The sequence below is a fragment of the Lissotriton helveticus genome, chromosome 5_1, assembly GCF_964261635.1.
Source record: "Lissotriton helveticus chromosome 5_1, aLisHel1.1, whole genome shotgun sequence".
In the NCBI taxonomy this organism is placed as follows: domain Eukaryota; kingdom Metazoa; phylum Chordata; class Amphibia; order Caudata; family Salamandridae; genus Lissotriton; species Lissotriton helveticus.
In genome coordinates, this window is record NC_136065.1 from 2,115,444,139 (window position 1) to 2,115,458,831 (window position 14,693).

At 47.3% G+C, this 14,693-nt stretch overlaps 1 protein-coding gene across 1 annotated transcript in view; it reads right to left on the bottom strand.

Annotated features, from left to right (window-relative positions):
* NTNG2 (netrin G2) overlaps positions 1-14,693 on the bottom strand; it is a 237,447-nt gene that overhangs the window by 100,026 nt on the left and 122,728 nt on the right. The window contains exon 3 of the mRNA XM_078641539.1: positions 12,099-12,271. Within this exon, the coding sequence (XP_078497665.1) occupies positions 12,099-12,271 (173 nt within the window). The remainder of the gene's footprint in view (positions 1-12,098; positions 12,272-14,693) is intronic.

Sequence of the window (14,693 nt, forward strand, 5' to 3'; positions counted from 1 at the left end):
GGATGGACAACACGTGTGTGCAACTCCTACTGAGTGTGAGAGAGCATGGTGTGAAGAAAGGGCAGCACGCGTGTGCAACTCCTACTGAGTGTGAGTGACCATGGTGTCAAGGAAGGACAACACGCGTGTGCAACTCCTACTGAGTGTGAGAGAGCATGGTGTGAAGAAAGGGCAGCACGTGTGTGCAACTCCTACTGAGTGTGAGTGACCACGGTGTGAAGGATGGACAACACGTGTGTGCAACTCCTACTGAGTGTGAGGGAGCATGGTGTGAAGCAAGGACAGCACGCGTGTGCAACTCCTACTGAGTGTGAGTGACCACGGTGTGAAGGATGGACAACACGTGTGTGCAACTCCTACTGAGTGTGAGAGAGCATGGTGTGAAGAAAGGGCAGCACGCGTGTGCAACTCCTACTGAGTGTGAGTGACCATGGTGTCAAGGAAGGACAACACGCGTGTGCAACTCCTACTGAGTGTGAGAGAGCATGGTGTGAAGAAAGGGCAGCACGTGTGTGCAACTCCTACTGAGTGTGAGTGACCACGGTGTGATGTAAGGATAACACACATGTGAAACTCCTACAGAGTGTGAGTGACCACGGAGTGATGTAAGGACAACACGCGTGTGCAACTCCTACTGAGTGTGAGAGAGCATGGTGTGAAGAAAGGGCAGCACGCGTGTGCAACTCCTACTGAGTGTGAGTGACCATGGTGTCAAGGAAGGACAACACGCGTGTGCAACTCCTACTGAGTGTGAGTGACCACGGTGTGAAGGATGGACAACACGTGTGTGCAACTCCTACTGAGTGTGAGAGAGCATGGTGTGAAGAAAGGGCAGCACGCGTGTGCAACTCCTACTGAGTGTGAGTGACCATGGTGTCAAGGAAGGACAACACGCGTGTGCAACTCCTACTGAGTGTGAGAGAGCATGGTGTGAAGAAAGGGCAGCACGTGTGTGCAACTCCTACTGAGTGTGAGTGACCACGGTGTGAAGGATGGACAACACGTGTGTGCAACTCCTACTGAGTGTGAGGGAGCATGGTGTGAAGCAAGGACAGCACGCGTGTGCAACTCCTACTGAGTTTGAGTGAGCATGGTGTAAAGGAAGGACAGCACGCTTGTGCAACTCCTACTGAGTGTGAGTGAGCATGGTGTGAAGGAAGGACAGCACACGTGTGCAACTCCTACTGAGTGTGAGTGACCATGGTGTGATGTAAGGACAACACACGTGTGAAAATTCTACTGCGTGTGAGTGGCCATGGTGTGATGTATGGACAACACATGTGTGAAACTCCTACTGAGTGTGAGTGACCATGGTGTGAAGGATGACGAGACGCGTATGCAACTCCTACTGAGTGTGAGTGACCATGGTGTGAAGGATGACGAGACACGTATGCAACTCCTACTGAGTGTGAGTGACCATGGTGTGAAGGATGACGAGACGCGTATGCAACTCCTACTGAGTGTGAGTGACCATGGTGTGAAGGATGACGAGACGCGTATGCAACTCCTACTGAGTGTGAGTGACCATGGTGTGAAGGATGACGAGACGCGTATGCAACTCCTACTGAGTGTGAGTGACCCTTGTTGGTTGTCAGTGAGCTGTAGGTAGATGTTGAGTTTAGTGTGTTGTGTATAGTTCTCATGTAGAAGCGTTTGTGAAATTGTTTGACGTCTGAGTGAGGTTCTCATGTAGCTGGGTGTCTTGTGGTGCTGGATGAGCTAAATGCCCTTTGTGAATACCTATAGTCGAACGTTACCCACTTTCAGTGACCACAAAGGGCATTTACGTGTAGTAAATGCCTTTTGTGAATACCAAAAGTCATAAAGTTAGACTTACGTCTCACTTTACCTTTGTGAATTGGGCCCCATGTTTGTAAATTAGCTAACATTTTTGTTCCTTTGTTTTTAGGTTTCAGCACCAATACATATGACTCTGGCTCGTAAACAAGTGTCATCTCCAAAAACTCTGAAGTTGTGGAGACCACCCCAGCCCAGAATTCCCAATGATTGGACATTCCCGAGCCATATGACAGCGGTCAGCATCATGTGACCGCGTCTAGGGCACTCGCCACTAGTGACTTCAAGCATGTTCCCCTTCTGTTCAGGGGACAGGTATGTTTGGTGCAGATGGTTACACTGGAGGGGTTTAACCCTTGACTTTCTGGACAGATTCTTTCTGTATTATAGTGGTTCAGGCCTTTCAGAGCTCTGTGTCCTTTTTGGTGTCATACTGGTCCTGCAAGTTTGTGATCTCAGTTTGGAAGGTCCTTCGGAGAGCTTTGTAGGGGACGTATGTAGATGTTCTTTCGAGTCCATGCCTTAGCCGTAACCCCGAGCATGTTGTTCACCTGGTGAGGTGTGCGGCTCGAACTAATACATTATCTGCAGGACCACTGGAATTATGCAATTCTGTGCCCGATCCATTTTTCACATATTTTTTGGATTTTTGGATTTGCCACATTTGCCACATAATCCATCACCTGCTGCATAATTCGCAGATTTTAACAAACATTGTTTCTAGCTCAAATGGACCAAAGTTACTAAAAAAACACAGCAACGTGTGCAAGGACCAACCGGTCACCTTTTGGTAGGTGATTGCTGAATTCAGGTGTTAAATTGATATAATGAGATGAAACCTTTGCTAAGACAGTGTTACAGTGTAAAAATGACAAAGTAATGAAGAAATACTGTCTCATAATTTGCCGCATTACGCCGCCAAATTTTCCTTTTCTTGACGCATAATTTAGTCAACCCTGCTGCATAGTTTGATCCTCTCTTGCTACATAATTCCAGTGGCCCTGATTATATGTCATGAATTTCACCAGTTTGATGTTTTAACCCCTTTGCCGTGGGGCTAATTCCCCCACGGCACGGAGGGGGGAGGAGTACCGCGCGCGGCGCCGCGATGCTCATGACGAGCTCGGTTTGTCATGCAGCATGGTGGCGCTGTGCTGATGACGAGCTGAACTCGTCATGACCACGTCCGTTCCAATGGAACGCCCAGCGCAGCGGGGGAATTATCCCCGCGAGGCGTTCCGTAACGGTCATGACGAGCTCGGCTCGTCATCAGCACAGCGCCACCGTGCTGCATGATGAGCTGAGCTCGTCATGAGCACGCAAGAGGTTAAGAGTCACTTAACTCCTCAAGTGAGCAGAGTGTATCACTGGTGTACAAGTCGGCCACGGTGTCGGTCTCAGCGGAGACCCAGGGCCGTCTGTCTCGGTGCCTGAACTCTTCCCGGAACTGCGCCAGGCAATCTATTGGGATTTCTGGTGAGTCTATTGATGTTTCCCGGAGGCTCTCGATACAGTTTGTTCTACATAATCTGCCTACGCTGGCTAGTTTACAACAGAGGCAATGCTGCGCTATGGCTCTGGCCTCAGTGACTGGGAGCTTCCGTAATTCAGCTGCCAGGTAAGTAGTGTTCGTGCTGATTCTCTTATGAAGCCCCTGGTGGGCCACAGGAGTTGCGCTGCTAGGTAGTACAGTTCATAGTCGGGGATCTCTCAACCGACCTTGGGGGCGATTCACAGAACTAATCTGAGACAAAATCCTAAACGTACTACCTTTGGTATTCACAGACGGCATTTAGGTGTAGTAAAGTTAGGATTTTGTCTTAAGACAGACTTAAGACAGTCTTAAGATAAACGTAGGACAGACTTAAGACAGACTTAAGACAAACGTAGGACAGACTTAAGACAGACTTAAGACAGACTTAAGACAGAGTTAAGACTGACTTAAGACTGACTTAAGACAGACTTAAGACAAAATCCTAAATTTACTATTACTAAATGCCTTCTGTGAATACCAAAAGCAGTAAGTTTAGGATTTTGTCTCAGATTTGTTCTGTGATTCGGGCCCAGAGTCTGTGGGCAACTGAAGCTTACCCAGCACCACCCTTTTCTCCCATTGCTCTCGATCAGGTTGAATAACATCATTTGTACCTCTTTAAATAACTTCCACAGACCTGCCAACTCACATGGTGCCAGACTGTGACACGTGATATCGGCTCCCATCACACGGTTACCAGGTGAGGAGCTGATATCACATGGCGGCAGGGAAAACAAGCTGAAAACCACTGTAAATATCAGATTTGAGCTGCGGATATCCATTAAGGTGTGTGAAAATACCCTAGGACATCAACACCAGCCTCAGCAGTTTTTTTTGGAGGGGGAGGATAGGGTTTGAGGGTGCAGTGGGGGCAAAAGTGCCTTGTAGATACTTCTTGCATGAGGCCCACCCCTCCAAGGACACGTGGCTGCAGTCATCCTGCTCTCCCCACGGTTCAGCGCCTTGAAACCTTACGGGTGAGTAGCGCGCTACACAAACGCCTGATTGATTGATTAATTGATTGATTGATTGATTGATGGGGAAGATTATTCTCAATCTATTCTCAAGATGGAGAGTTCAGCAACATTTGTCAAGGCTTCCAGAGTTACTTGCAAGTTACGTCTTGCTTCCGGTATATGTACCGGATCCGGTATATGTACAAGATCCGGTATATGTACAAGGTTCGGTATCCGGTATATGTACAAGATCCGGTATATGTACAAGATCCGGTATATGTACAAGGTCCGGTATCCGGTATATGTACAAGATCCGGTATATGTACAAGGTCCGGTATCCGGTATATGTACAAGAACATCATCCCCAAACAGTGGTATAATATTGTGTCTATTAGTCAATGGTATACCCCAGTTAGGCCCCTCCCCCTACAAAGACAGGGCAGAGGCTCCATGGCATGGCGGAGAGTGGAGGGAAGAGGGGTAGCCCTGTTGGGTGCCCGTGTCCACCGTCCACCACTTTGAGATGATATGACCTGCACAAACTTTAGTTAGATTTGTGTACAGTAGCCTAACCCATTTCACTATATAGCACCAAAGCCCGGTTTTATAAGCATCATCAGGATTCTCTGCTCCAACACCTGAGGTTCATGATCTCAGGTCCTGTAGGAGCCCCATCTCTCTGGTCTCCTGCTGGGTGTTCAAATTGTTGGGGTAAATTTCCTATGGTGGCCGCAGTGAAGGTGTCTGCCTGACGACAAGTGGTTGCCTACATAGGGGGAGTTTTAACACCTTCGCTGCGGCGGCTATTCTGCCGCAGTGCTAAGGGGGAGGCGGGGCCGCGCGGCGCTCCCGTACTTGTGACGGAACCGCTCCATGACGGCCCTCGGGTGAGCTGTGCTTGTGACGGAACGGTTCCGTCACGGCCCAGCCCGCTCTTTAGAACGTCAGCGCAGGCGTGGCGAGCGGGCCGTGACGGAACCGTTCCGTCACCAGCACAGCCCACCCGAGGCTCGTGACGGAACGGTTCCGTCACAAGCATGGGAGGGGTTAAATGTCCAAGATTGTTGTTGATTTGGGATGGGGTAAAAAGCTACTCAGTCTGACCCCTTTCTTGCTATCCACATGTGTCGTGTATGCGCACGTCAGGAGTTACGCTGGCCTTGCGTCCTCTGTCAAGATCCACGATTACTTTCTTCCAAGCTTTATGGAGACTAGTATTTTGGATGATGGTTGGCAGGAATCAAGCTGGGCAGGCAGTTGTTTGCTCATGGATGGCACATTGGGTGTGCGTGGCAGCCTCATTGTCTGGGCCGGGTTGTTGAGGGCACCTTCGTGGAGCTGGTTTCTCGACAGTCGTTCTTGACTCTGCTCACAGTTCACTGGTCCACTGGCTGGTGTTGAGCTTGGTGGTTGGATGTTCTCCTTACGATGAACCCACAGGTTGGTCCTAGGTCATCTACAGTGCACGCCCTGCCATGGCTGCCATCTTTTTTTCTTCTATACGGTGGCCTGGCTAGGACTTTTGACCTCTGCAGGCAATCACCGCTTCATGGCTCCTGGTCACTGCCACCTGTGCGCCTGTACGGAGCTTTGAGTCAGCTGTACAAATGCATTTATTGGTCGCAAACCCTGTGATTTGGTAAATCACAGCTTGTACAACCAATAAATGTGTTTTTTGACTGCACTAAACCCATTTAGCATTTCAGTAACATGTTACCTACCGATTTGCTAAGTGGGTTCAGTAAACCATACCAAATTGCTATTTGTAAGGGGCTTGTTTAGGGCACCATTTCCATATAGTGATTCTCAATGGGTCATTGAGATTGAAAATTGGTCATAAAACATTAAGAGCCAGATGTAGGAAGCCTAATACCGGTCGGTAACGGCCGAAATTACCGAATTTCGGCCGTTACCGACCGGTATTAGGCATTTTAGATGTAGGGGCCTAATTTAAGGATTCGGTAATTTACCGAATCGGTAATTTATGGAATCGGTAAATTACCGAATCCTCAATGTAGGAAGCACTCAAGTGAGTGCTTTTTACTTGTAAGGATTCGTTATTTACCACCAACTACAAGTTGGCGGTAAATAACGAAAACCGTTAAAAAGGCAATTTTGTGGTTTTTTAAAGTGCCATGTGGCAGACATGCATGCCCTTAGGTCATGTATGTGTGCCACATGTGTACCCATGCACTCTACAGGGGTGCAACAGGGTGTCAATGTGACACCCTGCCACCCTTGTAGGTCTACTCCCTATTACCGATTTGGTATTTACCGAATCGGTAATTCTCATTCATTCCTATGGGCCTCCAGGCCCATAGGAATGAATGGGGAATACCGATTTGGCAAATACCGAATTGGTATTTACCGTATTTTACCGATTTGGTAAAATTTACGGAATCATTATTTACATATCATTTACTGATTCTAAAATACCGAATCGGTAAAATTCGGTATTTTGGAATCGGTAAATGATATTTACCTACATCTGGCCCTAAATATTTTACCGACACCTCAAAGGAGGTAGCAACCCATTTGCAAATGGGGAGGGCTCCCTACGGGACCACTTCTCCTTTGTGAATGTTAACAAACATAGGGCTAGATGTATCAACATACCCTTTTGCGATTTCCAAATAGCGATTTTTAAGGAATCGCTATTTGGGAATTGAAATTCGCTATTTTTTAGCGATTTCTTAAAATTCCTTATTTGCGATTAGCAAATTGCTAATCGCAAATAAGGAATAATTTCCCATTCAATTCTATGGGCCAGGAGGCCCATTGGAATGAATGTGAAATTATTCTCAATTTGCGATTCGCAATTTGCTAATCGCAAATTGAGAAAAATTTTAAGGGTGCAGGGGTGTCTCAAGGACACCCTGCTGCACCCCTGAACACGACATGTGTGCACATATGGCGCACATACATGCCCTAAGGGCATGTAAGAGCGTCACATGGCACCTTTACAAATTGCATTAAGTGCATTTGTAAAAGAATTTGCAAATTACCACCAACTACAAGTTGGTGGTAATGTGCGATTTCTTAGCCAAAATTAGCTAAAATGAAATGTTTCATACATAACATTTAAGAAATCGCAATTTGCGATTTCTTAAATGCTTGCGCAATGTTAAGGAATCGCAAAATTTGCGATTCCTTAATATTGCAAACTTTTTGCATGATACATCTCATTTCCCGTTTTTCTTGTCGCAAACGCTGCTATTTTGCGAATCGCAGCGTTTGCAACAAGAAAAAAGCTTGATACATCTACCCCATATTTTTTAAGGCTTGACACTGGTGACTTGGGCCTAATACCAAAAAAAGTTTGGAAAACTTTTCCTTTCTGTTTTTCTAAAATGCATCCCTTTTTCCTTTAAGGAAAACAGACTGCATGAAAAAACGTGATTGCTCTATTTAAAAGCACAACACGGTGGTCAGCTGACCCCAGCAGGCCTCCATCGCTTTGATGGGAGCAGGATAATTTGCGATGGGGATAATTTGCGATCTACCTCGTTCATTTTCACGAGGTAGGTTGATTTGTGACCCACTACGATCCTGTATCTTCGAAGTGACATATTAGTACATAAATTGATTTGCAGAATACCATTTGATTTTCCAAAAGTCGGTGCACAAATTGCGATCACTTTTAGCAAATCCATTGTTTGTACATCCAGCACTTAGGGCCATATTATCAAGCAAGGGCGATACATTATCGCCACTTTTATCGGCAGGAAACTGCCGATAAAGCGGCGATAATGGGCTTGATAATATGGCCTTGTGAATTTCCATAGAAGCCCATGTTAACACCAGAACCTGGGCTGCTATGGGCATTCACAGGGCATGTTATCAAGCCCATTATCGCTGATTTAGCGGCAGTTTCCTGCCGATAAAAGCGGCGATAATGTATCGCCCGTTCTTGATAATATGGCCCTTAGTTGCTTCTGCTGTGGTTGAGCTGCTCTAAATGACAGTAACCTACAATTTTGTGGCTACTTCTCAATGTCTGGAAAACTTGAGACCGCTTTAGGATGTTGATGTGAACTATCACATACGTGAGAATGGTGTTTGTACGCGCATGTTTACTCACTCATCCGCCTATACAATCCCCTCAGTGAGCTAAGCACCTGCTCCCGAGATCTGTCTGTGAAATGGTGCAAGTGTCTCACTTCAGGGGACAAAGAAGGTGGTGCAGCAGCAGGCCAGCTGTCCCCACCACAGCACACAAATCAGGCAGCAGCAGTGCAAGCTTTGCTTCCTCACAGAAGAGGTACATGGCGGTGATAGCAAAGCAAGCTTCTCACTCTCGCAGCTTACAGCAGGTGTAACCTCCCATTCCCAGCACAACAGATCCGTCTGAGCAGACTGGTCAAGCTTTCATCACTCACAGGACATGCACAGTTAAGGCATAAGTGACATGCAGAGTGAGTGCCTAACTCACTGATGGGTATGAATAGAGGGGTGAGTGAGTGAATATGCACGTTCAGACACAATTCCCACTTAGAGGACATGGTGAATTTGAGGCACAAAGACCAGAGGCTTGTTTCATAAATGTACTGGAGACATATCGGCCAATTTTACCAACTAAGCAGTATAATTTCACACTGATTTGCACTGCTTTTTAATCCTGCCAATTCGGACAAGCGACCACGTTTCATTGAGTGCTGCACCTTTACGACGCCTAGCATTCACATATGGGGTCTTAGCATCCTTAACATCTTAGGACATCCAAGAAAACTTCACAGAGCTCCTACCTCACAGCGAGGGAGTTGTAGCCCTCAGTGGGACTAGGGGCATATTACCAAAAACTAGCGATAATTATCACTATGTTGGCTTAGCGGCAATAATTTTATCGCCGTACTGCGGCGATTTTTATCGCTTAGAAACCTTGCTATTATCAAGGTTTATCTCCTAAGCGATAAAAATCGGCCGAAATGCATGAATATCGCTGAAAAGTCAACGATATTCATGCATTACCGATCTAATGCTCTTAGCCATGTTATCCACCTACCATTGGATAACATGGCTAAGAACTGCTCAGGGCAGGTGCTAGCTTTTGGAGATATTCGCGCTTAGCACGAATACCTCCAAAAGTTGGTAATAGGAGATAGCGATGTTAGTGACTGTTTCCAGTCGCTAACATCTTGGCACGCCCACTTTGCATGTCATTAGTGATAAATATCACTGACATGCAAAGCGGGGCCCAAGATGGTCGCTATCTCCTACTAGCTGTCGCTAACTGGTGTTAGCGACAGCTAGGTAATAGGGAGATAATTTTATCTCCGCTTTCTTGGCTTTTAAAGCCAAAAACATGGAAATAAACCCCCTTGATAATATGCCCCTAGGTTTTCTCACTGGGAGGAGAAGCCCATATGATGAAGCGTGCCACCTATGGTGGTTGAGGGCATTTGTCCTAAAAGGGATTGCTCTCCATAGGGGCATTTTTGAGAGACACATTTTTCACTTCACCTTAGACCCGAGGAGTACTGTGTAATGATTATTGTATTTGGGGAATCTCTTCTCGCAGGTCTTTAAATTTCTTCCCCTTGGACCCTCTCCTCACCTTTTCGTGCTTTGTACTCTAGCAGAACATCTCATGGAGCAGTGCTGAGAAGTGCAGGTACTCTCCTATTCAATTTAAAGAAGTGCCGGTACTCACTCCCGGACAGTACCTGCCCATTTAAAGCACTGATAACAACAGTAATCTCACACTATTCTGGTGAATAACGACAGTAACCTCCCAGAGGGGCCTACAAGCAGTACTCAGGGTGTTGTTTCCCAAAATAACAGAATACACTAAACGGATGTATGACATTACAACGCATGCTTTTACATCGCATGCTTTTACAACGCGGTTTTTACAATGCATACCATTACAACGCATAGTGCTTTTAGGCGCTGGATAGTGAATTGTTTAATTTACTATTCCAACTCCAGTCCCCGTGGATAGTAGGGAAGGTGTTGGATAGTACATTAAACCTATTCCCTATCCTAGAGCGCCCCCCAGCGCAATGCGTTGTAATGGTTTGCGTTGTAAAAGTTGCGTTGTAAAGGCACTGCGTGGTAAAAGTTGCGTTGTAAAGGTTGTTTACCCACTGAACCACCCTTTGTAGTCATCCCCAGAGGTGGGGGTATCACCCCTATGTGGACCTCAGAACACTGCCTCTACTGATGGAAGTAGGGATTTGATACATAACAAAACACACAGATGCTCTGTAAACTGCCCTGGTGACCAGTTGGACAAAGTGGTGGCCAGTTCTCAGACCAGTCCCTCTAGATGTCAACATTTCTACATCTGTTGACACAGAACGCATGGGAGATGTCTGCTGTCCCCAGTCACTGTCACAGTTTAAGTTTAAGTTTAATTGATGTAGTTCTCGACTGAGAACAACAACATTTTTACATATAAAAATTAAATTTTATGGTAAAATTGTCATTCTAATACAAAGTTAAAAAATATTTTTAAAATGTAAACATTATAATACACACAAATTCATTAGTGGGTTCCTTAAAAAGAAGAATCAGGTTCTGGACAGTGCTAATTTAGCATTTTGTTCCAATTGGTTTTAAGAATCTTTTTCTAGCCTCTGCGACAATCACGTTTGGGCAATCAAATAACACATGTTCTAAATCTTGCACTCCGCCTTTACATAGATCACAAAGATTAGACGCCTTTTCCTTTGGATACCACTTGTATGTAAATGATTTCAAAGGCATTACCCCTATTTATTTATTTATTTATTTATATATAAAGTTTTATATAGCGCGAACTTAATCCCGAAGGATATCAGAGCGCCTTACACTTGAGGGAATGAGGTAACATAACAGTACGAGAGTCAAATAGGGAATATACAAAAGCAATACAATGGTGCACATTGAAGACTCAAGATAGACCTTGGCTAGGAGTATAATGTGCTATGCATTGAAACAGAACTACAAAAGGGAGCCAGTACAATAGTAAAGAACCAGAATGACGTCCTTTCTTGTAGTGTGACGGATGCGCTAATAGCTGACCCTAGTCAGAGTAGTAAAATACTTTGCCTGACTCCGTGTTTTAAGTTAAAAGAGATAGACTATTGCGTTTTCTTAACCCCTTCGCTGCGGGGGTTAATTTCCCGCTGTGCTGGGGGGGAGGGGGCGCGCACGGCGCTCCTGTGCTCATGACGAGCTCAGCTCGTCACAGGTGCATTACCTGCCGTGGAACGCTCAGCACAGCAGGGGAATTATCCCCGCATGCGAGCGTTCCACGGCTCATGACGAGCTCAGCTCGTCATGAGCACCGGAGCGCCGTGGCTGACGACGAGCTCAGCTCGTCATGAGCATGGAAGAGGCTAAATACAATAGTTTCCGCATATTGTTTATACAATGATAGTTTGGTGTAATGTTGGATATAAAGATCCATACTTAACCTTGGCATTAAATGTTGTTAAAGAAGTTTCAGATGTGCTGGTGACCGTGATTTTAACCTGTCGAGGGTAACCTTAGATAGTTTAAAAGCGGTAGAGACATTTTTACAAAATACATAATTCAAAATTTCTTGCTCGATTGTTTCAATTTTTAGTAGGAATCGTAGAGTTCCCTGATCCGCATGAACAAGGTCCCCAAAATTCATCAGAGCTTATTTTGTGCCCTTATGTCATTTGAGTACCACCCTCCACTACCTAGAAATGCTGAGAGTTCAGAGGGGCTGAGAACAAGGTTCCGGCCCCAGGTGAACACTCAAGGTAGGTGGTGGGCAGGACTCCGGGGCCTATGGAGGTCACCACTCAACAAGTTGGCATTGGTTAAGCATGGCTGGGAAAGGAGGTGCTTGTACCTACATGCGTTGGGAGATCCGTGGGGCGTGGGGGTGTAGGCGCCGGCCCGCCACGACTTGGTACGGAAGTTCTTCTTGCATTTGCCGCAGTCCTGCCCCGTTGTGTTGTGCTCGCACTCGCACTGGAGGCTGCCGTCCCGGAAGGTGCAGGCGTTGGCGTGAAGGTTGCACTTGCACCTGTAGGTAGACAACAGGGGGATAAACAGAGAGAAGGGGCATCGTCAGAGGATGGAACACACACTGCACCAGCTAATCCCACCGCCTCCTCAGTCAACCCTGTGCGGGCAATGGAAGACCCTGGCCATCCACCCAATCCTGGCCATCCACCCATCCATGGCCATCCACCCAGCCATGGCCATCCACCCAACCGTGGCCATCCACCCAACCGTGGCCATCCACCCAACCGTGGCCATCCACCCAACCATGGCCATCCATCCAACCATGGCCATCCATCCAATCATGGCCATCCACCCAACCATGGCCATCCATCCAACCATGACCATTCACCCAACCATGGCCATCCACCCAACCGTGGCCATCCACCCAACCATGGCCATCCATCCAACCATGGCCATTCACCCAACCATTGCCATCATCCAACAATGGCCATTCACCCAACTATTGCCATCCATCCAACCATGGCCATCCTCCCAACCATGGCCATCCACCCAACCTTGGCCTTCCACCCAACCATGGCCATCCACACAACCATGGCCATCCATCCAACCATGGCCATCCATCCAACCATGGCCATCCACCCAACCATGGCCATCCACCCAACCATGGCCATCCATCCAACCATGGCCATCCATCTAACCGTGGCCATCCACCCAACCGTGGACATCCACCCAACCATGGCCATCCACCCAACAGTGGCCATTCACCCAACCGTGGCCATCCATCCAACCATGGCGATCCTCCCAACCATGGCCATCCACCCAACCCTGGCCTTCCACCCAACCATGGCCATCCACCCAACCATGGCCATCCACCCAACCATGGCCACCCATCCAACCATGGCCATACACCCAACCATGGCCATCCACCCAACCATGGCCATCCACCCAACCATGGCCATCCATCCAACCATGGCCATCCATCCAACCATGGACATCCACCCAACCAGCCATTCACAGCTGTGAGGAGTGGGTTGTTCTACAGAGAATGTCTCCACAGTCCACTGTCACTGAAATATCTGTATGATTGAGGCAGAACGGGAGACGTCATTGATTCTGCCCAAGCCCTGCTAGAATTTAAAAGAAAATGGCCTGTAAGTGTTCAGAGGCAGACTGAAGGGCAGTCCACTACTGCATTAATAGGGCTGTAGCGGGAGGTGGGGTGGTGGGGCTTTAGCGGGAAGTGGCGGGGGCTGGGGCTTCAGCGGGGTGGGGGGCACTCCACCAGTCACAGAACTCCGCGGAATTTCATGGAGTTTTCAAGTAACTCTGTGAAATTCCGCGGAGTACCACTCCGCAAGCTCCGCCCACCCTAGCTCTAATAGACACATAGGGCAGAAGCAAAGTGTCAAAAAACGATCATGTTCTCTCCATATCCTCCCCCTCCCAAGCGTGTCAATTAGAGTATGGATTCCCTGTTTGAATTTCCTATATTTGTTTCTTTTTGGCATGTTACACTTTCAGCCCCCCTCACCCCGCTGACCCACATGTGTACAGATGTGGGCCCGCGTGCCCTCCTTGATATTGCCCTTCCAGGGCCCCTGCCTCATGGGAATACCACATGCTGTGCACCTATCACTCTGTTTCATCTTGCACTGTGTTTTTCTGTACAGTATTACTGTTTCACACATGGTACCTTAAGGTCCCCGCCCCTCCTTCCCCTATTCACTGTTTTGCTTTACTCTTCCAATAAAGAATTGTGGAAAAAACACAATCATTGGCGGCGCCAAGTGTCCTTCATACATATGAGGGTTGAGAAGAAGCTTTAACCCCATCGGTGCTCATGACGAGCTGAGCTCATCATAACCGCCGCGGATCGCCCACGCAGGAATAATTCCCCTGCTGTGCTGGGCGTTCCATTAAATGGACGTGGTCATGACGAGCTTTCGCCACCGTGCAGCGTGACGACCCGAGCTCGTCACAAGCACCGCGGTACCGCGCGCGGCCCCCCTCCCACCCGCGCCTCCGGGGAATTAGCCCCGCGGCGAAGGGGTTAATGGAAATGTGTGAGACCAGCGAACGAACAAACATCTGGCGGCAGATGTAAAGCCCCAGTAAGCATGTGTTTGTGAGGCAACAGCCCCAATGAATAAGAGGTGACACAGTTAATGCCCAATAAATGTATTTATATGTTTATAGAGTTTTATATAGCATTGTATGTCATATTGCAGCCTCAAAAGCATTCCATTAAACTTGTGTCGGTCGAGATAAGCCCACGATTTATATGTGGGGTGGGAATTAAAGCCCATAACTGTGTGGGTGGAGATACATCATAATTAATGAGTGGGAGGAGCTAAACCAATAAATCATATGTGTGATTAGAGCAAATGCCCCAATCTTTGAACGGAGGAGCCTGGCATGTGGCAGTGGAAAACATCATTTACCACGAAGGCATTACCACTAATAACGTTTACCACGTGACA